Here is a 25,580-nt window from a genome sequence, read left to right as displayed (position 1 = left end):
CAGAGGACAAGAGGTGACCTGATAGAGGTGTATAAGATGATGAGGGGTATTGATCATGTGGACAGCCAGAGACCTTTTTCCCAGGGCTGAAATGGCTAACACGAGGGGGCATAGTTTAAAGGTGCTTGGAAATAGGTACCAAGGGGATGTCAGGGTTAAGTTTTTCACACAGAGGTGAAAAATGAGTGCGTGGAATGCACTGCCTTTGGCAGCAGTGGAAGCGGATACAATAGGATCTTTTAAGCGCCTCTTAGATAGGTACGTGGAGCTTAGAAAAATAGAGGGCTATGTGCTAGGGAAATTCTAGACAGCCTCTAGAGTAGGTTGCATGGTCGGTACAACGTTGTGGGCCGAAGGGCCTGTCATGTTCTGTAGATTTCTATATTTTACATTCTAACTCAAGACAGGATAGAATAAATAAAGGAAAAGCTGGTTCAAATGGTACAAGATACAGAAACCTGAGAAAAAGGGTTTGAGAACTGTAGGTAAAATATCTTTGCATGTTGCATTCTAAACAGCAATACACTAACAGAAAAGGGATTCAAAACCAACTTTCAGCAGAGAATTATGTAGTTGCTGAAAAGAGGATTAATTTCAGGCCCTGGAGAAGAAAAAGCAGGTGAATGGGAGTGTCACAATAACCTTAATGATCTTCTTCCCTGTTATATCATTCCTTGGCTCATGAAGAAACTCTCCCAGCCTCATCAGTGGCTCCAGTGACAACAGCTCTGAAGAACATTCCCAAGAGTAGCTTCAGCATATGGGTGAGATTTCAGGTCAGTCCAATTGCCAACCCTGATGATACGTTCCAGTCAACATAACCAGACTTAAAACAGCTGAAAGCTATAAGCAATATTAACTACATTACTTGGAAAGAAAGAATACTTGATTTGAATATTAAGAGGAACTGTAAAAGAAAAATTAACATTCAATGCTCTGACACCAAAAGGCAACCATTATGTGCAAGACTGGCTGGGCACTGACCTGTCATATGCCGCAATGACGAAATTGAGAAGTAAGCTGATGGACTGTTCCACACTGATTTGATGGGTGGTTGGCAGGCGTTTATTCAGCTGGTAATAGATAGATGAAATGATGGTCTCTAATCGAGATACATTAATTTCTGTGCTGTGGTCTAAGGTGTTGAGGCCATTGTCCCGAAAAGCTTCAATCATGTTCCATATATCTACAAGATGGACTGTAGGCGAGAAGGAAGATGAACTGTCAAAGCAAAAACAAACATATGCACATAGCCTCACAAGTCCTAAAATTATTTAATTAGGAGAACACATACATTTCAGATACCAACTATAACATAGCCTTTACAGCACTGCTTTGCAAATACACTGGATTCTTCACCTCCACTTCCACAGGACCTTTGCTGCGTGTAAAGATTCCTCTCAATTTGGCCCCTTTAATTCAATGAGGAAGGTAAAGAAAATCCACCAGGAGGGAGTGCTTCCAGATTCTTCAGTCATAGTTCCAGTGTTACATGTCAAACCTCCTGCTGACTGCCCTCCCTCTGCTGATGAATCACCATCTTCCATGAAGAACATTAGCCGAAGCAGCAAGGAAGGTGGTAGAGATGCAAAATGGTGCTGCTCTCTCTGGGATGGGCACAACTGGAACGAAACGGAAAACTGAAAAGATTGATCGAACTTTGTATCTGGGCCAAATCTCCAAATGCTAGCACATCCCTAGAGAAACGAGGGGAAACTTCACAAGACTAACTGGGCTTGATAAGCCTTTATCATGTCCCAATCATTTGCCTACATCAACATCAAATGATCTATTTGTAGTTTACTTTCACTATTTTTCTTCGGAGAAGTTTGACACAAAATGAGTACTTTGCTCGCCATTTCAGAGACAAACATTTTGCTGTGGGTCTGGTACCTTTCCCAATGACTACTGAGGGTTTTCAGATTTGTTTGCTGCACTGAATTCAAGTTTTGAAATTGCAGATGTAGAATCTGAACTTCCATCTTTAAACTTTTGAGTCCATGCCTCATATTACTAGCACAGAAAAATAATTACTAATCATCAATGAAATTGGAAGATTTTAACCAGTAGCTTGTTTTCTATTTAAATTATTAATCATCTTATTTCCTGTGAAATTACATGGCAAAGAGAAAGTATTTTCTAAGGTCACTCAGTTACTCTACACAATACTTTTGTTTTGACAGTAGCAGTATTGATATTTATATCTTACAGCATTTTTTCCCAAAGGCACAAGACCCTTAAAACCTGTACACATTCTAACCCCAAGTCAGAAAGAGGGATGTTTAATTCATCAGATAATGCAAACACAGGATGGCACATTTTTACCGGAAGTATTTTCTCTGAAGAATACAAAAAGAAGCAATTTGCAATAATGACCCATATTATCAGTCTGTAACATAAATGAGATTCAGAATCAAATTCCTGGCCATCTCCGAGAACAAGGAAACAAACTGTTTCTTTTCCTTCCATTCAGGAAGTTGTTCTATACATGCTGTTTGACTGCTCAAGTGAAAATTATCCAAATGACCAACTTTCAAGCAGGAGAACACTGTAGAAGTAAGATAAGAATAAAGGCAAACTTGGTTTTGGGAACATTTACTCTTTCACCCTGCTATTCTGCATCACCTCTGTACTTTCTGCCTTGTTCCTATTTCCTCCTCTCTTGCACTTCCTTTGACCCTTTCACTGTTATCTCCTCTCTCTATCCCACCAGTCAATTTACCCTAATCTGCCCCCACTCACCTCATTTTAATACTTACTAGCATCTATTTTAAGTATTTTTGCCTCAAATGTTTAAGGTTATTGATTAAAAAGAAAACTGTTAAGACTTGAGCTCATATTCTCAGATGACTGACAAAGGGATACATCGAAAGTTATCTTTGCAATCATATATTAAGTGGAGAGTTTTATGTAATTGGTATGTTCCTACATTTAAAACATTTAAAATTTCATAGGCAATACAAAACTTTGAGATGCTCCAAGGTCAAAACTGCACCACATGAAAAAGAGTATTATTTCTTCCTTTCTCTGGAAGTGTTTATTGTCATTGATAGTGAAAAGAGCACAGGTGGGATCTTCATGAACTTTTAGTAGCATTGATAGGACAACTTGAATTATTTACTTGGATTCAACCACATAGCAGGACACCTACACCACAAAATTATCCACCTACATTCACGCCCATAATCAATACTAGAACTTATCGCCATGCTGACATGGAATCAATACTGAATTCCCTGAAAGACTGGTTGAAATCTTGAAACCATCAATCTAAAGACATTCCTGATACATTCCAGAGTACCAATAACCAGCTTGTAAAATCAATCAGGAAAAACACCTCCCTGAAATTCTATCAATGCCCTGGGTAGCAGATATACAAATTCCTTCAGCCAAAACAATATCATTAAGGCCTTTCTATCATGCAAAATCTTCACATTAATTGGGTCACAAGATTCAGTGTTTTTCATTTTCCTTCTGTATTACACCCAGTTAAAGATTTACCAATCAAAATGGTGAAAACACAACAGAAGGACAAACATGCATGCACACAGCCACAGGATTTACTGGGCATGTACTAGGATTTTCAAGAAGCAAACCAACTTGCACTTTCATATCCAAGTACTGGGAAGTCAAATCTCTTTCATGTCTGAATAGTCTCTGAAAGTAAGCATAGTAGGGTTGAATTATTACCAAACATAAGAAAACCTGCGACGCTGGAAATCCAAAATACTGGAGAAATGCAGCAGGAAGGGTCTCAGCCCAAAACATCTACTGTTTACTCTTCTCAATTGATGCTGCCTGGCCTGCTGAGTTCCTCCAGTATTTTGTGAGGGCTGAATTATTGGTGTGTCTGAAGCGATTCACACATTTTCTCTCTTAATCTCTGCATTTCAGCAGATCAATAAAGTAACAAAAGTTTAAAATCTTAAAGTGAAAATCCAAATGGCAATGGTATTTAAAACTTCTGGAATGTAATCAACGACAAATCACTCATCTTGGTTTGCTCCAACTCCCACATGAATGCACATCTGGTGAAACGTTGAAATTAAATGAACTGCTCTGTGCAATTAAATCAGATCTTTGCAGTGGGGTCATTCCTCTCCTCCAGGAAACAGTTAAGCTGCTGCTGCACTGTTGCAGGCTAACGAAAGTCAGAGGACAAAAGATGGCATGCAGTTCTGTCAGAGATCAAAACTCCCAGAGGTGTATTATTACAGCATAATTCTTCTTTCTAAGTTTGGATACTATGATCATTCATTGGACTTGTATTGCATTTTTTGTGGCAATTTATGCTCTTAAATCTTTCTGATTACAATTATTGTTCCAGGCATGCAGCTGAGCCCTTTAGATGTTTTAAATTAACATGAGTGATTGGACACAACAGGGAGTAAAGCCCCGCATGATGTGGTGGAGATTTTTTGGTATATAATTGGAAAGTTACATCTGAAATTATACCCATTATGGAGAGATTTATTACTGCCACCTCATCAGCATACATTACATTGACACCAAGGAATTTATATCTTCTGACCATATCAATTTAGGCCATCTATTTAATGAATAGGAACAGCAAGGTTAAGAACGTGCAATCTTTAAACATTTTCAATTTCAATGCCACTGATGTATGAGCATTAAAATACCTTCAAAGAAATTTTTAAAAACAAGGTCAAGCCAATTCTACCTTCTACTGTTTACGTGCAAACTCTGTAGAAATGTCAGGTGAGAGGTAGTCACTGAGTCTAATTTGAACATCCAAGCTATTCACATCCCACCGCTCTACTATTAACTATGGAACAGCGGCAACTTGTTTGAGACACAAATTAATGGCAAAAGGTTCAATGATAAATTCACTGCAGAGCGTTAAACCTTGTCCAAGCTATCCATGTGACATGTCAGCCATTAAAAACAATGCAGTTTCATTCCTTTCCTTTTCTTCTTACCAAAATGCATCTCATCTACCTCGCATCTACCTGTTCCAGCCTGATTAAATCCTGCTGAAAGCTTTCACAACCTTCACAGTTCACAGCACTGCCCAGTTCTGTGACGTTCTCAAACTTGCAAGCTGCAACTAACCTGCCTGCTTTTTGAACAGTGCACCTCAGGATTGTGTGCTTAGCTCTACTCTCTCTATACACCTGACTGTGTGGCTAGGCATCGTTCAAATACCATCTATAAACTTGCCGATGATACAACCATTGTTGGTAGAATCTCAGGTGGTGACGAGAGGGCATACAGGAGTGAGATGTGCCAACTAGTGGAGTGGTGTCGCAGCAACAACCTGGCACTCAGTGTCAGTAAGACAAAAGAGCTGATGCAGGAAGGGTAAGACGAAGGAACACATATCAATCCTCAAAGAGGGATCAGAAGTGGAGAGAGTGAGCAGCTTCAAGTTCCTGGGTGTCCGAATCTCTGAGGATCTAATCTGGTCCTAACATATCAATGTAGTTATAAAGAAGGCAAGACAGCAGCTATACTTTATGAGGAGTTTGAAGAGATTTGGCATGTCAACAAATACATTCTAGAACTTCTATAGTTGTACCGTGGAGAGCATTCTGACAGGCTGCATCACTGTCTGGCATGTGGGGCTACTGCACAGGACTGAAAGAAGCCACAGAAGGTTGTAAATCTAGTCAGCTTCTTCTTGGGCACTAGTCTACAAAGTATGCAGGACATCTTAAGGCAGCAGTGTCTCAGAAAGGCAGCATCCATTATTAAGGACCTCCAGCACCCAGGGCATGCACTTTTCTCACTGTTACCATTAGGTAGGAGGTACAGAAGCCTGAAGACACACACTCAGTGATTCAGGAACAGCTTCTTCCTCTCTGCCATCTGATTCCTAAATGGACGTTGATCCCGTGGACACTACCTCACTTTTTTTTTTAAATATCCAGCATTTCTGTTTTTGCATGTTTTTAAATCTATTCAATATACGTAATTGATTTACTTATTTATTTAATATTATTATTATTATTTTTATTTTATTTTCTCTCCCTACTAGATCATGTATTGCATTGAACTGCTGCTGCTGTTAACTAATTTCACATCACATGACGGTGATAATAAACCCGATTCTAATTCTGAATGTTGCTCCTTTCCCTGAAATAAAAATGGATTTCTCTTTGTCTTAAGCCTAACTTTGCTGTGTGACCTTCGGCCACCACACTCTTAAGTATTTCCTCTTCCTACCACATCCCAAAGATGTGTGGGCTGGTAGGTTAATTGGCCACTGTAAATCAACTGTGTAGGTTAGTGGTGGATTCTGGGGGGGGGGGGGGGAGTTAATGAGAATGCAGGAAGAAATAAAATTGGTTTCGTGTACAATTAGTATAAATAGGGTCTACCTCACTGTGTTATTAATCGCGCAATCCCTAAGACCCAAGATGTCTGTCCTGTAACAATAGCCCTTAACTAATTAGAGGACTCTGCTATTTAACTCAAGCAAATTTTCTTTTCTTGAAAGATGAGATAAAATGCCTTGCATGCATTTCAGCACAGTGAATAGGATTGCATGGAGAGTGGCACACTGTGTTCATCAGAGTGAAAAATAGCTTTGTAAACTGAAGAGGCCAACTCCAAGCAGTCATTAGTACTTCAGCAAAAATCTGTAAATCTAACGATTAATAGATTGAAGAATTACTCAGTTGGCTAATTATTTGGTATTGGATGGGCTGCAGCAGCAGAAGACCAAGAACGGGATATATCCGATTATGTTACCTTACACACATCTTTCAGAAGGTTCCAAAACCCTTACATCCAATGAAGAACTTTCTTCTCAAGCGTCTCCACTATTGAGATGAAGGAACCTTGATAAATAACTTCGCCACAGTCACACACGGCAAACAGCAGTAGGATATGATCAAACTGCTAGCAACACACACAAAACACTGGAGGAACTCAGCAAGCCAGGCAGCATCTGTGAAAAAGAGTACACAGTCGATATTACAGGGCAAGACCCTTCATCAGGACTTTCTGTTGAATTACTCCAGCAATTTGAGTGTTTTGCTTGGCTTTCCATCATCTGCAGATCTTCTCGTGAAACTGCTAACAACAATGGATATGGTGCAAATTCATACTGCTTATCAGAGTGAGTTTTCAGTGATCCTCCAAATGTTGACCTAGATGATACACGCAAAGTTATCTCTGCCCCATGTCCTTCCATGCCATTTTGTCACATACTGTAAACAAATGCAACATATCATCCTTTAAGATCAGGTACTCGCCAAATAGGAAAAGCATAGCAAAAGGTTATGATATTCCTTCACTGTTGGATCCAACTGTTTAATTCTTAGGTTAGACTGTTTAATTGTTATTTACTTTGCAGCTTAACACTTAATTATCTGCTTGCATTTTAAGTAGTTCTTATATATATGTAACTGCTTACTATGCTTCACAGTGGAGTGCGTGTGTGTATATGCAGTTGTTCAATCCGTTACCTAGTTATATTTGTAAAGTTCTAGGAAGTTCTGGAAGCTTCTCTGGGTAATGCATTATCTGAATAAGAGCTTTCTCATTGGTTAACCCTGATTTCCGAATTTGAATGAAATTTTCCTTATCCATGTAGAATAAAAAAGCTGTACACAAGGCCAGTGCCATTTTAGTTCTTAGATCTTTCGACTCTCCCTCTTTTTAACTATCACTGCTCATTTTCAACTGTCTTTGGTCTATTAACACTTAGTAAAACGATCATGAAACAAGTTTTGTGCATTTCCTGATTTTTGAAGAAACTGTATATTAAAACATTAGAATCTAACAAGATATAAACAGAATTGTTCAGTTTTTTAAAAAGAGCAACATTAAAATCTTTAGAAGATCATATTTTAAAAGATATCCAAAACAATTCAAAATACATCTTTTAAAATTAAAAACAATGGGATTTTGTCTAAATTAATGCTGTGTTATTTGGGTGCTTCTCAATAAGTGCAGAGTTCTTCCAATGAGTTTCATCCTCAGGTATTGGGCAAGTAAGCTGACATCTTGTTCCCTCTTTCAATTCTGTATTGAGCTCAGTGCTTGACAGCACCCTATGGGGATACGTTGACAGCAACCTTCATATTGCTACATACATCTACATTCCTGCAAAAATCTTTGTTACTGGGAGTTTTGACAATAATTGGGGCAAATCCACAGATTTTATCATCAACACCAAGTAAACTGCATTTTCCAAAAGCTCCCTTTGGGAAAGCGCCATAGGGTTATTCAAACAAATGCTTTACACCATCTTAAAGCTTTCTCCCCCACCCTCGACAGTTAATCTGATCAACCATTCTAGTCAGGCCCACCCACCCTCTCTATCTATTACTTCTGTCACTGCTTTGCACTGAAAATACTTTAAAGCACTTTTTATAATATGTTTACATCGTAGATACAACCTCGTATGTATTTATGCTTATCTTTACTGTATTCATACTTTAACCTCTAACTTATCTTTGTACATGTCTTTATATTTTTAAATGTTTTTGTCGTATGTCATGTCAACACAGCACAACAAATTCCTAATTGCGAGTGAAATTGATCCCTTGAAGAATTGCAAAATCCAGGTGCATGTGTTTTGATGTTGTTGATTAAGTAGGACAGTAAACATTGGCCAGGACACCCCAGACGTCTCATCTTTTCCATCAGGAATTTACCTTAAATTCATCTCAGATAAAACAAATCAAAGAAATGCCAATGACCTGTCCTGGACATCCCAAACATTCAATGTTTCCTTTGACTCAGTGACCCACCTCTACCCAATAATTCAACTCTTCAGATTAAAGGAAATTACTTGGAGCCAAAACTTACGATTGCATCTTTTTTGCACAAACCGCAGCTTGCATGCTGTCCGATAGGTGGACAGCCGGATCACATCATAGTTTTGAGCCCCTGGAATGAGAAACAAGAAATCTGAAGAACAGGAATCAAAATGACCAAAGTTTTGATGATGCAATGATAATAAAGATATTTTCAACATCACCAATAAATGTTATTAGTTAAATGGAAGAGCAAGGCGATGGCATCCATCATCATGCAGAACATGCTCTCTGTTCATTATTACCATCAGGGAGCTGGGTACAGGAGCCTGAAGACCCACACTCAATAATTCAGAACTAACTTCTCTTCTTCTACTATCAGATTTCTGAAAGGTCCATGAACCCATAAACACTACCTCATTAGGCTTTTCCATTTACTTTGTAATTCATAGTAAATTTATGCTGTGTTACTGCCACAAAGCAACAAATTTCACTTCATATAACACAATAATTATAGATATCATTCTGATTCCCATCATAGAGGTTGGAAATAACTTTTTTATATTGTTAATTCGCAATTTGTGTATGAATAATGCAGGTTAAAAATATTATCTAAAAAGTTCGGTTGATGTTTTTCAAACCGTAGAACCAAAGCTCCAGATCTCACTATTTAAACAACCAGAATATACTGTGAGGCAAAACCACTGAAGATTTTGTAAGGTGGAAGAAAATAAATTACTTAAAAACCCAGGTGATTACGTTGATTTAGACATTGAGATTGTCTGATCCACAACCCAGAAGATAAAAAAAATCTTTTCTTCTTTAACACCAGCTGATTCCTACACTTACGGTTTTTATCATCTGAGTTCAACAGCATTTGCTATGTTTTTCGTTACACTTTGGTTAAGTTTGTCATTGTCCTACAAGAGTTTGGTTCTTTAAAATACCAATTACCAAACAATTAAACTGAAAACATTCTTCCTTAATAAGTAATCATTATACTGCATCTGTATGAATTCAAATCACAACACTGGCACAAAATGTTCAAAGTACAAAGCAAATTTATTATCAATGTACTTGTATTTCATCATTTACTCCAGAGGTGGGTCACAGGAGGCAGAGGAGTTGCTAAAGGACTGCTTTAAGTCAGTATACAGGGTCATGTTTAAGGACTCACAGGACCTGAATAAATGTACCACAGATGTCATGGACTTTATAAAGTCAGTCATAGATGAAGTGTGTCTCCACAAAATCATTTAGAATCTTCCCCAGCCAGAAGCCCTGAATGAACTAAGAGACCCACAGCATGCTGAGGACCAAATCGGTAGCATTCAAGTCTGGCAACCAATCAAATCCTGTTAGGAACTCCGGAAAGCCATTTCACATTCAAAGTAGCAGGCTTGGATGCTATTACTTCCTCCAAAGTAAAGCCAATGTCATACAGTATATGTGACAACGCAAACACATTCTCCTGTCTTCTCCTATCATTTCGGGTTTCCCCTCCCCCTCTCAAATCTCTTACTACCTCTTTTTTCCGTTAGACCTAACGAAGGGTCTCGGCCCGAAACGTCAACTGTACTTCTTCCTACAGATGCTGCCTGGCCTGCTGCATTCTACCAGCACTTTGTGTGTGTTACCAGTATGTGACAACAGGGTTTCACTCCCAGATGAGCTCAATGCCTTTTATGCTCGCTTTGACCAAAAAAAAAGCACCCAGGCACCTTCACGAACTCTCACAACCCTGACAAACTTGTGATGTCAGTCTCTGAGGTCGATGTGAAACCATCCTTCAGGAGGGTGAATCCATAGAAAGCATCCGCCCCAGATGGGGTACCTGGCCAAGTACTAAAGACCTGAGCTGACCTAATGGCAGAAGCGTTCACTGATATCTTTAACCTCTTGCTTCGGCAGTCTGAGATACCCACTTGCTTCAAGAAGAACATGGCAACCTGACTCAATAACTGTCATTCAGCACCACCTACATCCACTGGGATTTGAAGCATTATCAACTTCAGCCTGAGCAGCAACTTAGGTCCACTCCAGTTCACCTACAGTCACAATATATCAACAGCAAAGGCAATTCCATTGCTCTTCACTCATTCCAGGAACATATGGACCGTGAAGGTGCATGCATCAGGATGCTCTTCATTCAACACTATCATCTACTCAAAAATAATCAATACACTCCAAGACTTGGGTCTCAATACTTCCTTGTGTAACTGGATCCTCTATTTCCTCATGTAGACCCCAGTCTGTTCGGATATGCAACATCATCTCCTCCATGATCTTCATCAGCATAGATGGACCACAAGGCTGCATGCTTAGTCCCCACTTTTGGAAGACTTTTCCAGTCTTGGGCATTGGTGTTTCCATATCAGGATGTCACGTAACCAGACAGAATGCTCTGCACTGTACATCTACAGAAGTTTGTGAAAGTCTTGCGCAAACTTCTAAGAAAGTAGAGACAGTCGCGCCTTCTTGGTAATAGTATTTACACGCTGGATCCAGGACATCCAATAACACTGAGGAATTCAAAGCTCCACACCTCCAATCCCCTAATGCGGACCAACTCACAGACCTTCAGTTTCTTTCCCCTCCAGTCAATAATCAGCTTTGGTCTTGCTGACATTCAGTGTGAGGTTGTTGTGTGGCACCACTCAGCCAGATTTTCAATTTCTCTCCTATATGCTGATTCATTATCACCTTAGATTCAGCCAACCGTCAGAGAATCATAACCAAGTTCAACACAGAAACAGGCCCTTTGCCCATCTAGTCCATGCTAAAAACCATTTAAACTGCCTACTTCCAACGACCTGCACCGGGAACATAACCCTTCAGGCCTCTATTATCCATGTACCTATCTAAACTTCTCTTAAACATTGAAATTGAACTCACTTGCAATGTCAGCTCATTCTACAGTCTCATGACCCTTGAGTGGAAAGGTTTCTCCTTGTGTTCCCCTTAAAATTCTTTTCTTTCACCCTTACCCCATGACCAATGGTTCCAGTCCCATCCAACTTCAGTGAAAAAAGCTGGCTTGCATTTACCCTATCTATACCCCTCATAATTTTGTATACCTCCATCAAATCTCCACTCAATCTTCTATATTCTAAAGAATTCTGTTGGAATTCTTTGAAGAAATAACAAACCGGGTAGACAAAGGAGAATCAGTTGATGTTATGTACTTGGATATTCAGAAGGCCTTTCACAAGGTGCCACACATGAGGCTGTTCAACAAGCAACAAGGCCACAGTATTATAGGAAAGACTCCAGCATGAATAAGACAGTGGCTAATTGGCAGAAGGTAAAGAACAGGAATAAAGGGAGCCTTTTCTGGTTGGCTGCTGGCGACTAGTGGTGTTCCACAGGGGCCCGTGTTAGGACCTATTCGTTTTACGTTATATGTCAACGATCTGGTTGACTGAATTGATGGGTTTGTTACAAAGTCTGCAGGTGATACAAAGATAAGTGGAGTGGCAGTTATCTTTCAGGAAGTAAATAGGCTACAGGGGAACTCAGACAGATTAAGAGAATGGGCAAAGAAATTGCAGATAGAATGCAGGGTCAGGAAGTGTATGGTTATACACTTTGGTAGCAGAATATAAAATCAAGGATGCAATTTTGAGACTTTATAAAGCACTGGTGAGGCCTCACTTGGAGCATTATGAGTTGGTTTGGGCCCTTTATCTTAGGACGTGCTGAAAACTGGAGAGAGTTCAAAGGAGATTCATGAAAATGATTCCAGGATTGAATGGCTCTGATCCGATATTCACCCAAATTCAGAAGAATGAAGGGTGACCTCATTGAATCCTATTGAATGGTGAAAGGCCTGGACAGAATAGATGTGGATAGGATGTTTCCTATGGTTGGAGAGTCTAAGACTAGAGGACATAGCCTCAGAATAGAGGAGCGTCTTTTTAGAACGGAGATGAGGAGGACTTTCTTTAGGCATAGTGGTGAATCTGTGGAAATTGTGGCCACAGGAGCTGTGGAGGCCAAGTCTTGATGTATACTTAAGGCAGAGGTTGATAAATTTATGAGCATGGAAAGATACTGGGGGAAAACAGGAGACTCGGGGACAGGGAAATGAATCCGCCATGATGAAATAGCGAAGCGGACTCAATTGTCCAAATGACTTAATTCTCCTCCAATATCTTATGGTCTTTTGATCTGGTACAGACCTAACCTATTCAATTTTCCCTTATAACTCAGTTCCTCCAGACCCAGCAACATCTTTGTAAATCTTCTCTGCACTCTTGAGGCATTGATCATGTGGATAGTCAGAAGCTTTTCCCCAGGGCTGAAATGGTTGCCACAAGAGGACACAGGTTTAAGGTGTTAGGGAGTAGGAACAGAAGAGATGTCAGGGGTAAGTTTTTTAATGCAGAGAGTGGTGAGTGTGTGGAATGGACTGTTGGCGGCGGCAGTGGAGGCAGATATGATAGAGTCTCTTAAGAGGCTTCTGAATAGGTACATGGAGCTTAGAAAAATAGAGGGCTGTGGGTAACCCTAGTCATTTCTAAGGTAGGGACACGTTCGGCACAACTTTGTGGGCCAAAGAGCCTGTATTGTGCTGTAGATTTTCTATGTTTCTATGTTTCTCTTTCAATCTTGTTTACTTCTTTGCTGTAAGTAGGTGACTGCACACAATACTCCAAATCAGGCCTCACTGTCTTATACAACTTCAACATAACATCCCATATTCTGTACTCAATAAATTGATTTATGAAGGTCAATTTGCCAAAAGCCTCTCTACAACCCTATCTAAGTGTGACGCCACTTTCAATGAATTTTGGACCTGTATCCCTAGATCTCTTCGTTCAATCACACTCCTCAGAGCCCTACTGAGTAAAACCTACCCTGGTTGGTCCTACCAAAGTGCAAAACCTTGCACTTGTCTGCATTAAATTCCATCTACCATTTTCCAGCTGATGCAGATCCCTCTGCAAGCCATGATAGCCTTCCTCACTGTCCACTGCACCCAAATCTTGTAATCGTTTGCAAATTTGATGATCCAGTAAACCACATTATCATCCAGGTCATTAATCTAAATGACAAACAACAAAGGACACAGTACCGATCCCTGTGGTACACAACTAGTCACAGGCATCCAGTCAGAGAGGCCAGTCTCTACAACCACTCTCTGGGTTCTCCGACAAAGCTAATATCTAATTCAATTTACAATCTTGTTTTGAATACTGAGCGACTGAACCTTCTTGATCAGCCTCCCATGCAGGACCTTGTCAAATGCTTTACTAAAGGCCATGTAGACAACATCCACTGACTTGCCTCATCTACTTTCCTGGTAACTTCCTCAAAAAACTCAATAGGATTGGTTAGACATGACCTACCATGCTGACTGTCTTTGATCAGTCCATGTCTATCCAAAAACTTAAGTACCCAATCCCTTAGGATACCTTCCTATAACTTTCCCACAACTGATGTCAGACTCAACAGCCATAATTTCCTGGTTTCTGTTTAGAGCCTTCTTAAAACAGCAGAATAAGACCGGCTGTCCTCCAATCCTCCAGTACCTCTCCTGTCGCTGAGGATGATTTAAATATCCCTGCGAGGGGCCTGGCAATTTCTGCACTTGCCTCCTGTAGGGTCTGAGGGAACACCTTGTCAGGCACTGGGGTTTGTCCGGCCTGATTTGCCTCAGGGTAACCTCCTCTGTAATCTGCACAGAGTCTATGAGCAAGCTTAGGATATTGTATCATGAGCAAGCTTAGGTACGTTGAATATTAACACCAAGTAATTGGAACAACTATTCAACTTGTTGACAAAACATGGGTTTTCATTGATTAATGACCCAAACAAACTGAATTCTCAGAAAACACATTTTTAAATGTCATCTTTTGCAATATGTAAATATTGGGAAAACAAAGATATGAGCCTAATTGAATCTTGGTACCAAAAGCGCCTCAAGAAATTTATCTTATTAATTAACAATCCTAGGTATTTAGACTTCAACAAACCTGCCCTACAAGGCATGCAAACTATTAAAATAAGTAGTCTTGGTGCTTCAGCACAAGAACAAGCTCTTTGTTGCAAATGTGTTAACCAATATCCTCAAACTTTCCCAACCCTTATGTCCTTTAATCATTGTGGTCACCCTTGCCTATGGCAGCTTGTTCCAAGCTCGCTTTGTGTGAACAAACTTGCTCCTCCTCCACCCACTGTAAAGTTCCCTTTTAATCCCTTCCCCACTCACCATAAACCTATAGCCTCTAGCTTTTGACTGTTCTACCCTGGGATTAAAAAAAAACTGCAACAATCCATTTTATCTCTGCCATTCATTATGTTGTAAAACATCCATAGGTCACCCCAGGAAGAACAGTCCCAATCCCGTCTCTCCTAATAACTCAAACAATCCAGTCACTCTGCCATCTTTGTGAAATCTATCTGCATCCTCTCCAGCTCATACACATCCTTCGCTAAGGCTAAGTGATCAGAACTACACATGTGCATGGTCCCACCAATGTCTTGTACTGCAGTTTAATACCATCAGCCCATGGTAATACAGGGAAGATTCTAGCATGGATGATTCTAACAGAGGCTGGCTGGCAGGAGGCAAAGAGCGGGAATAAAGGGAGCCTTTTTCTGGTTGGCTGCCAGTGACTAGTGGAGTTCCACAGGGGTCTGTGTTGGGACCGATCCTTTTTACATTACCTGTTAATGACTTGGATGATAGAATTGATAGTTCTGATGCAAAGTTTGCAGAAAATAGGTGGAGGAGCAGGTAGTTTTAATGAAGTAGAGTGGCTACAGAAGGACTTAGACAGATTAAGAGAATGGGCAAAGAAATGGCAGATGGAATACAGTGTTGGGAAGTGCAATTTGGTAGAAATGAAAGGGTTGACGATTTTCTAAATAGAGACAAAATACAAAAAAAAACAGAGGTACAAAGGGACTTGGCCTGTGCAGGATTCCTTAAAGGTTAATTTGCAGTTTGAGTCTGTGGTAAGGAAGGCAAATGCAATGTTAGCATTCATTTGAGGAGGACTAGAATATAAAAAAAAGGATGCAATATTTTATAAACACTGGTGAAGCCTCACTTGGAGTATTGTGAGCAGGTTTGGGCCCCTAATCTTAAAAAAGATGTGCTGAAACTACACAAACATGATTCCAGGTTTGAATGGTTTGTCCTATGAAGAGCATTTGATGGCTCTGGGCCTGTATTCAATTCAGAAGAATGAGGGGTATCCTCATTGAAACCTATCAAATGGTGAGAAGCATTGATAGAGTGGATGTGGAGAGGACATTTTCTATGGTGGGACAGTCTAAGACCAGAGGACACAGCCTCAGAATACAGCGACGTCCTTTTAGAATGGAGATGAGGAGGAATTTCTTTAGCCAAAAAGTGGTGGTGAATCTGTGGAATTCTTTGCCATAAGCAGCTGTGGAAGCCAAGTCTTTATGTATATTTAAGGCAGAGGTTGATAGGTTCTTGATTGTTCAGAGCATGCAGGGATACGGGGAGAAGGCAGGAGATTAGGGCTGAGAGGAAAATTGGATCAGCTATGAAGTAATGACAGAACAGACTCAATGGGCCAAATGGCCTAATTCTGCTTATGGTCCAAGTCAAACCAGGAATAACCATTTCTTGCAAGTAAAACCTAGCAAAACCAATTGGCAAAATATCTGTTCTCTTTTGGATCAAGAATTACTTCTTTCCACTCCAGTTCTGAGAGTTCTGAATTCGGAAGTGCATACTTCAGCAGATAGGGCCAAACATGCCTGACAGTGCAGAAGAGTGGATGGTGTGTGAGGCAGCAAACTCCTACCATTCAATTACTCGATTGTGCATTGATGCCAAGATCCCTTGACCATTCAGAATGCTCCCTCTCCACTCTGACTGGTGGTGGCCCAGGGAATCCAAGCGTCAATAGCAATGTTGCTCATTTTTCCCCCAAACAAGCACAGAGCTCATCTTTGCTATTTTCCCTCTGTTCACAAACAATCTCTTCCCACTCAGTGGAGATGGTACTGCTGAGGGCAGGATACAACTCACTCACAGTTCCCAAAACAAGAAATACAACAAAATACTTTAATAACAACACTTTTTCAGTAGCAAATTATGGCAAACGATCACAGTAAACAATTAAAGAGGATAACTAAGGTACACCTGAGTCGAAGATCGGTCGAAAGGTGCCGGTATGAGGTGAAGTTGGGGTATGGTCGAGGCACAGTCATAATAAAGTCAGCTGAGTGGAGTGGAGTGGAGAACAATCACAGTAAAGAAAGAGAAGCAGATTAGGGGCCCATCCACCTAAATTGAGAGTGAGGTTTCATCAATCCAAGATGAAATATGAAGGTAAGCTAGCCAATATCAAAAATAATTCTGAATTTTTTTCAGGTATATAGAGAGCAAAAGAGAGGCAAGAGTAGATATTGGACACTGGAAAATGATGCTGGAGAGATGGTAGTGGGGGACAAGGAAACAGCAGATGAACTGGGAAGTATTTTGCATCAGTTTTCACTGTGGAAGACACGAGTAGCATGCCAAAAGTTCAAAAGTGTCAAGGGGCAGATTATCGGTGCAGTTACTATTACTAAGGAGATGGTGCTTGAGAAACTGAAAGGTCTGAAGGTCGATAAGTCACTTGGACCTGATGGACTACACCCCAGTGTTCGAAAAGAGGTAGCTGAAGAGACTGTGGAGGCATTAGTTCCGATCTTTCAAGAATCAAAAGATTCTGACATGGTTCCAGAGGACTGGAAAATTACCAATGTCACTTCAATCTTTAAGAATGGAGGTGGGCCGAAGAAATAAAATTATTGGCCAGTTAGTGGTTGGGAAGTAGAGAGGCTACAGAAGTACTCAGATGAGGAAAACAGATAAAGAGATGGCAGATAGAATAATGTTGGGATGTGCATAGTCACACCCTTTAGTAGAAGGAATAAGAGTGTAGACTATTTTCTATGGCAGAAAATTAAAAAACCTCGAGGTGCCAAGCGATTTGGGATCCCTGAGGTTAATTTGCAGGTTGAATTGCTGGTGATGAAAACGAATGCAATGTCAGCATTCATTGCAAGTGTACTAGTGTAGCGGTGTGCTACACGCAGTGTTAAAATAACAACACGGAGTCGGTAAACTGCAGTTAAAGAAGATTTTATTCGAATTTCACAGCCTCGCTTTAAAGCCTCCCTGATCCCGCCCTCCCCGGGCGCAGATGCTGTAGGGGGCACATACTCACAGTCCCGCTTTTCCCTTTGTTGGTGAAGCAGACCTGGCGCCCTTTTGGGACTGGCCTTTGTGCCGGCGCGCTGGCTATTTGTGAGCCGGTTCGAGTGCACTAGGAAGTGGTATAAAAGCAAGGAGGTAATGCTGAGGGTTTATAAAGCACTGGTGAGGCCTCACAGAGTATTGTGAGCAATTTTGGGACCCTTATTTCACAAAGGACGTGTTGATACTGGAGAGGGTTAAGAGGAGGTTCACGATAATGATTCTGGGAATGAATAAGTTATCATATGAGCAAAGACTGAAGGTTATGAGTCTGTACTCACTGAGATTCTGAATGATTGAATATTCAATTGAATATTGAAAGGCCTCGGTACGGTGGATGTGTTAAAGATGTTTCCTTTGGTGGGGGAGTCTAGGACCAGAGGTCACAACTTCAGAATACAGGGACATCCATTTAAGAGGTGAGGAGGAATTTCTTCAGCCAGAGCGTGGGGAAACTGTGAAATTCGCTGCCACAGGTGGCTGACAAGGCCTGGTCATTGGGTGCATTTAAGGTGGAGGTTGACAGGTCCTTAATTAGTCAGGGCATAAAAGAATATGGGGAGAAGACAGGAGAATAGGGCTGGGAGGGAAATGGATTGGCCATGATGAAATGGCAGCGCAAACTCGATGCGCCAAATTGCCTAATTCTGCTCGTATGTCTTATTGCCTTATATGCACGAAGAGAGTGTTTGGATTCCCTTTTCCACTTGCTGTTTGTTTTTTCTCATGCTCTGCCTTTACCACCTGCATTTTCTTTTTGTTTGTTCTCTGAACTTTCCATTATCAGTCTGCATCTCATTTGTGTTAACAACCTGGCATTCATCAGATGTTTTTAGTTCATCTCTACTCCTATTTTCTTTGGTCATCCAGGGGACACTGCCTTTAACTTTAATTTTCTTTACCCTCCCTACTTCCTGAAAATGCAGAACTGAAATATCCCTCTCCCATTTGTTAACTACAGTTCCACCTCAAACACGAGGAAATCTGCAGATGCTGGAAATTCAAGCAACACACACAAAATGTTAGTCGATTTAATAACACCTGCTGCGTTCCACCAGCATTTTGTGTGTGTTACAGTTCCAACTGCCAGGCCTTTTTTTCCAATTTACTTGAGCCAATTATGATCACACCCCATTAAAAATGGCTACTTCCATTTGACTGTTATTCTTTTGAAGTAGTCTACATAATGTGCTTTTTGCTTTTATAAGCCTTCTACAATTTTCTCTGTGTCCTAATGCAGAGCAATAAGGTCTATCATTTTCCTGATAGTTCAAAAAGCAAAACTGAAATGGGAAGGAGCAAATTGCTCAGATGCACATCAACTTTGGCTGCTTTTTGCCAGACTTGTTTGATTCAAGGAGGCCACTGTGGTTTATCATTGCTGCTTTTAATCTAACCAGCTACATGCTTCATTCAATCTGCTACATAAAATGGTGCAGACTTTGATTCGATCTGAAGTAACTCAACAGTCGAACTTGCTTGAAATGAGCAGTGAGATATATTTGTTACTGGAGTTGTGCATTTCTTCTGAAAAATCTCTTTCCTCAAAAACGCATTTGCTCAATGATGAGTTAGCTTACATGTGTGACTGTACAAGTTAGCCAAAACATCCTGATTTTCATTCTCACTCACCCTATCAATATTATTCAATACATCCTGAAAACAGGACAAGTGATACATACAGGAGACTCCAAAACATGCAATGCTAAAAAGGAGTCCACAAAGATCCCAGATTCAATCCATTCCATGTACTTAAATAATTCACCTTTATTGAGCAGTTATTAGTAATTGTAATTAGTGCACTGGGCTTCTACGTTGGCACTGGACCAACAGATTCAGTTCCTGATCACAATCTGATAAATTTTCTTCTTAGACTTTACGGGCAAACATTGGTTGGTTGCAGGATCAAGATTATTCAAACCGCCCCAACAAGTTAAGCAGCTTCCTGCCATTTACCAATCTTGTTGGGAAGGAAAATGTCACCAGAGCTTTTCCCAAGGCCACCCTGAACTCTGATGCAAGTATGAAAGATTTTACACATGACTCCTGCCTAATGCCAGTGGAAGCAATTCATTTTAAACGCTGCAAAGTAACTAGCCTGGATCTTTATGGACAAATATAATAAACTATATTTGATTTTTTCAATAGAAGAGAATCCCATAAGCCATACCTCAGGTTGAACAAGCTGATCCAGATTAACAAAACGTCATGTCAAGAAATAAAAGAAACAAAATTCTGTCTACCAGAGTATATGAATTCCAATGTCATTCAATACCAGCATTGGCAGAGAAGTAAAAAGTAGCTGGTGATGATTAACCAGATGAGAATCTCAACATCACCCCTTGTGTCTTTATGGGATATTAAATAATTATCATTCACTTCACCTCGGAAGCCTGAAGTCACATTCAGTGACTTTGGCAATACAATAAGTGCTTACATTGTATGAAAGGAGAAAACATATTAAATCCTCATCATGTTTCTCTGCACCTCAAGTCGTTAATCTGTTAACTCACTATTTCGCTCAGGAAAAAACAGGACACGGTGTATGGGAAATAAAGCAAACAACTTGCCCAGCTTCGCAGCCAATATACAAAAGAAAAGCCTTCTAAATAATCAGATTTGTACATTATCTGCAATCTGAAGATTTAATGAGCCCTCTAAATTGCCAGCCAAACCAAGTTTGGATGGGTGGTAGGATGCATCTGCAAAGTAATCTATTTTGATAACGGAAAATACTGAAATGATTTGCTAAAATTCAATCCTTACATATTCAATAGCTCTGAGGTTGTAAAGAGGAATGCATCAAGATCGTCAGAAGAATTAAAAAAATGACTTTAACCAATGGCGAGATGGAAAGGAGGAAGAAAAAACAGAAAGCATACATTTCATTTCCGTTCAGTTCAGATTCAGTCATGCCTCTTAATTTTATGGTATGCTTTGAAGGAGAAATAAAGTTATGTTGTGCAGGATGTACAGCAGAGTAACAGACTCCATTAGCTTCATCCACGTCTATGCACCTCAGCTCAGAATACAAGACTAATTTTTTATCTCTTTTGTCTCATTTACTCATCAAATCTCCTATTGAAAATCAGTACACTTACTGCCTCAAATAATTTCTGAAATAGCATACAGCACATTGCATGAAGGAAATCTCACCTCTCTACGAAGTTGATCAAGAACAGCTCTTTTTTAAAAATTTGTAACCCTCATTTATATATTTCCCAACAAATGGAAAACACCCCCTCTCAACCCATTTGTTACTTCAGAAGGCTCTGATGTCTCTCCACAATTTATTAACAGTTATTACCTCAATACTGCAGTAACGACAGATGAAATGGTGACGGTCCTGTTACATATTTGAGTTCAATGTGCACATCCCGGTAGATTAACTTGTTAACTATTGTCTTATAGACACATTTAAATACTGTTAACCCAAATTATTTCTTGAAAATTTCCATTCAGACTCCAGCTTAGCCCTTCCAAGAGCAAAAGCAATGAGTTTTCTCAATCCCAAATCTGAGTCCAGTTGGAGTATGGTCTCCCTCTTATAGCATTTTAGATTTTATTTCCATCACTGGCCCAAAGGTTCACAGGATGCCTTTCATCTATCTGAAGTTCCCCTCACTACTCTTCCAAATCCAAAATATCTCATTGCCATGCATTCACTATTCCACATCTTATAAGAACAAGTATCTTATTGAAATATTTTGCTATTTATCTCCCACATTAATCTCACTGAAGTTTAATTTCTTCACTCTGAAAACAAATACACAACTCCACTCAAAATTCAGCTTTGTGCTATACAATTCTTCAGTGTGATTAGTTGCATCGTGACTGCCAACATTCTCTACAACCACACCTCTGGCAATCCGTGCAACAAATCGGAAAATTCCACACCAACAAATTACTAATATTGTCTTTGTTTCCTTTGATGTCAGAAATGAATACCATTGCTTCACCACTGACAACAAAAACCCAAGCCAGTTAAATCTATTTTTTGCTGAACAAATGCCAGAATCGCAATAAGTACTATTAACAACATACCAGTTGCAAGCATAATAATGGATCTAGGATGACTGGTCTGTAATTGGTATCAAACAATACATACAAGTTAACAATACAAACAAACAATACAAGTTAACTTGTTTGCATCTCTAACTTTCCAGATGCACATATGAATTGCAAAACAGCTTTTGTTAAAATGGCCCCTGCAGCAGGTCAAGAGATAGGTCAAATGGACAAGTATGGTCTTCAGTAACTTCGACTGCTGATGGAGGTCTGTTGAGAGACTAGTTATATTAAGTTCCTTTCACTCAATGACCTGGCTTCACTGGCAGCTCTTTAACTTCCGGGTCAGAAGGTTGCGGATTAAAGGCCTGCTCAAGTTCAAACATGGTCTACGTTTGTTTCCTGCTGTGCACAGATGATTTGAACGTGGATATTATTAACGAAATCTCAAGATTTGCCTGCCTAGAGGGGTAGATGACACAGGAAGAAGTCCACAGAACTGGTAGCTAATGACCAGATGCAATATATCATAAAAAGTGACATTATACTATTTCAATATGAAACAATGAATAGGCAGACACACTCAAAGGCAAGTAAAAGATGAAGTGATTAAATAGTGAATTCTAGTCATTCAAACAAAATGGTTAAAAGATGGGAATTAGCTAATTCTTCAAATTAGTAGGTGAGGGAATGGCATCATTGCAGGATAGAAGCCATTTGAAAAGAACTAGTCTCTGGTGCAGGGGTCAGGATTTCAGATTCTTAGTTCACTGGAACCTGTTCTGGGGCAGAGGTGACCTGTACCAGGGTGGGTTGTACCTAAACTACAGGGGAACCAATATCTTGGTGTGGACGCTCGCTAGTGCCACTCTGGATGGGTTTGAACGAGTTTAGCATGGAGATGGGAACCAAACAGCAGGTCAGAATGTGGAGGGATGGTAAGGAAGTGCCAGTAACAACAGACAGGAGCAAAGCAATAGGCACGACAGGACAGGTAGTTTGAAGTGTGTGTATTTTACTGCTCAGAATATAATGGGTAAAGGAGATTAACTTAGAGCATGGATCAATACAGTGAACAATGATGTTGAGGCCATATTCAGAGATTTACTTGAGAGAGGGACAGAAATGAGTGCTTAATGCTTCAATGTTTTAATGCTTTAGAAAAGATAGAAAGGGAGATAAAAGAGGGGGTGTAGTTGTACTACTAATCAGGGACAATGTCACAGCTGCACTCAGCATACATAATGGAAGACACATCCACTGTGTCTATAGTATGTGGGTAGAACTCAAAAATAGGAAGGATGCAATCACTCTGACGAGATTGTACTGCAGACCCCCAATAGCCACCAGGACATTGAGGAACAGATATGCAGGCAGATTAAGGAAAGGCATAAAAACAATAGTGTTGTTGTCTTGGGGAATTTCAACTTCCTTAATGTTAACTGGGATCTTGTTTGTGCAAGTGGTTTCGATAAGGCAGATTTTGTAAACTGTATCCAGGAGGGTGTCATAAATCAACATGTCAAGTCTAATGTCATTTCGACCATAAACTGCTGATACAGTAGTGTAAAAACGAAACAGCATTCCGCCAGGACCGCCAGGTGCAACATGAAACACAAGATTACACTAGGCAGCACAAGGCTACACTAGACTACGTAAAACAACATTAAAAACTCCACTAGACTACAGACCTGCACAGGACTACATCAAGTCCACAAAACATTGCAGGGCAGTATAATAATTATATAAACAAGACAATAGGCACAGTAGAGGGCAAATTATAATATAAAATAAATGATGTAGATGTCAGTCTAGACTCTAGGTATTGAGGAGTCTGATGACTTGGAAGAAGAAACTGTTGCACAGTCTGGTCATGAGAGCCCGAATATTTCAGTACCTTTTGCCAGATGGCAGGAGGGAGAAGAGTTTGTGTGAGGGGTGCGTGGGGTCCTTCACAATGCTGTTAGCTTTGCGGATGCAGCGTGTGGTGTAAGTGTCTGTTATAGAAGGAAGATAAAACCCCGATGATCTTCTCAGCTGACCTCACTATCCGCTGCAGAGTCTCGTGATCCAAGATGGTGCAATTCCCGAACCAGGCAGTGATGCAGCTGCTCAGGATGCCCTCAATACATCCTCTGTAGAATGTGGTGAGGATGGGGTGTGGGAGATGGACTTTTCTCTGCCTCCACAGAAAGTAGAGATGCTGCTGGGCTTTCTTGGCTATGGAGCTGGTGTTGGGGGACCAGGTGAGATTGTCCGCCAGGTGAACACCAAGAAATTTGGTGCTCTTAATGATCTCAACGGAGGAGCCATCAATGTTCAGTGCTCTCCTGAAGTCAACAACCATCTCTTTTGGTTTGCTCACATTCAGAGACAAGTTGTTGGCTCTGCACCAGTCTGTTAGCCACTGCCCCTCCTCTCTGTATGCTGACTTGTTGTTTTGCTGATGTACCTAGTTCAACAAGAGGAGGGGCTATTCTAGATCTGGTGTTGAGTAGTGAGCTTGGCCAGGTGACCGATCTTACAGTGCGTAAGCAGCTAGCGAACAGCAGCCACAACATTGCTGATGATACAACCACTGCTGGCAGAATTTCAGATGGTGACGAGAGGGCATAGATGAGCAAGATATACCAGCTAGTTGTGTGGTGACACAGCAACAACCTTGCGCTCAACATTACTAATGCCAAAGAACTGATTGTGGACTTCAGAAGGGATCGAACAAGGGAACACAAACCAATCCTCATAGAGGGATCAGAAGTGGAGAGAGTGAGCAGTTTCAAGTTCCTGGGTGTCAAGACCTCTGCGAACCTAACCTGGTCACAACATATTGATTTTGATGCAGCTATAAAGAAGGCAAGACATCAGCTGTATTTCATTCGGAGTTTGAGGAGATTTGATCTGACACCTAAAACAATCAAAAACCTCTATAGATGTACCGTGGAGAGCAATCTGACTGGCTGCATCACTGTTTGGTATTGGGGGGGTTACTGTACAGGATCAAAGTTGCAGAGTTGTAAAATAAGCCAGCTCCCGTCATGGGATAATACCAGAAGATCCGCGACACCATCAAGGAGCAGCGACTCTGGAAGGCAGCACCCATCATTCTGGACCCCCATCTTGCCCTCTTCTACGGTCAGGGAGAAGGTACAGAAGCCTGAAGACACATCCTTAGTGACTTAGGAACAGCTTCTTTCCCTCTGCCATACAGCATCTAAATGAACTTTGAGCTCATGAACACTACCTCAATACTTCTTGAAATTTATTTTTTGTTTTTGTACTACTTATTTTAACTTAACTATTTAATAATGTACATACATTTATTCATAATTATATTATTCTTAACTTAACTATTTAATATATGAACATTTATTTATATACATATTTATATATATTCATATATAAATATATACACACACACGTATATTTCACACACAAGGTTAATTCCTGGGATGTCCGGACTATCTTACGCAGAGAGGTTAGAGAGACTGGGCTTGTACACGCTGGAATTAAGGAGATTGAGAGGGGATCTGATTGCAACATATAAGATTATTAAGGGATAGGACAAGATAGAGGCAGGAAATATGTTCCAGATGCTGGGAGAGTCCAGTACCAGA

General features: G+C 40.4%; 1 protein-coding gene across 13 annotated transcripts in view; it reads right to left on the bottom strand.

The window, feature by feature from the left end:
• LOC132400603 (dystrobrevin beta) overlaps positions 1–25,580 on the bottom strand; it is a 488,265-nt gene that overhangs the window by 310,264 nt on the left and 152,421 nt on the right. For 12 of the 13 annotated variants that reach the window (XM_059981722.1, XM_059981724.1, XM_059981723.1 and 9 more), the window contains 2 exons: positions 8,782–8,862; positions 985–1,198 (listed from right to left, as the gene is read on the bottom strand). In XM_059981722.1, the coding sequence (XP_059837705.1) occupies positions 985–1,198; positions 8,782–8,862 (295 nt within the window). Of the gene's footprint in view, positions 1–984; positions 1,222–8,781; positions 8,863–25,580 lie in introns of all 13 variants that reach the window. The other variant, XM_059981731.1, reaches the window with a different exon arrangement.

The sequence above is a fragment of the Hypanus sabinus genome, chromosome 10 (assembly GCF_030144855.1).
Source record: "Hypanus sabinus isolate sHypSab1 chromosome 10, sHypSab1.hap1, whole genome shotgun sequence".
Lineage (NCBI taxonomy): Eukaryota > Metazoa > Chordata > Chondrichthyes > Myliobatiformes > Dasyatidae > Hypanus > Hypanus sabinus.
Note: the sequence above shows the minus strand (reverse complement) of the source record. Positions and strands in the feature narration are given on the sequence as shown.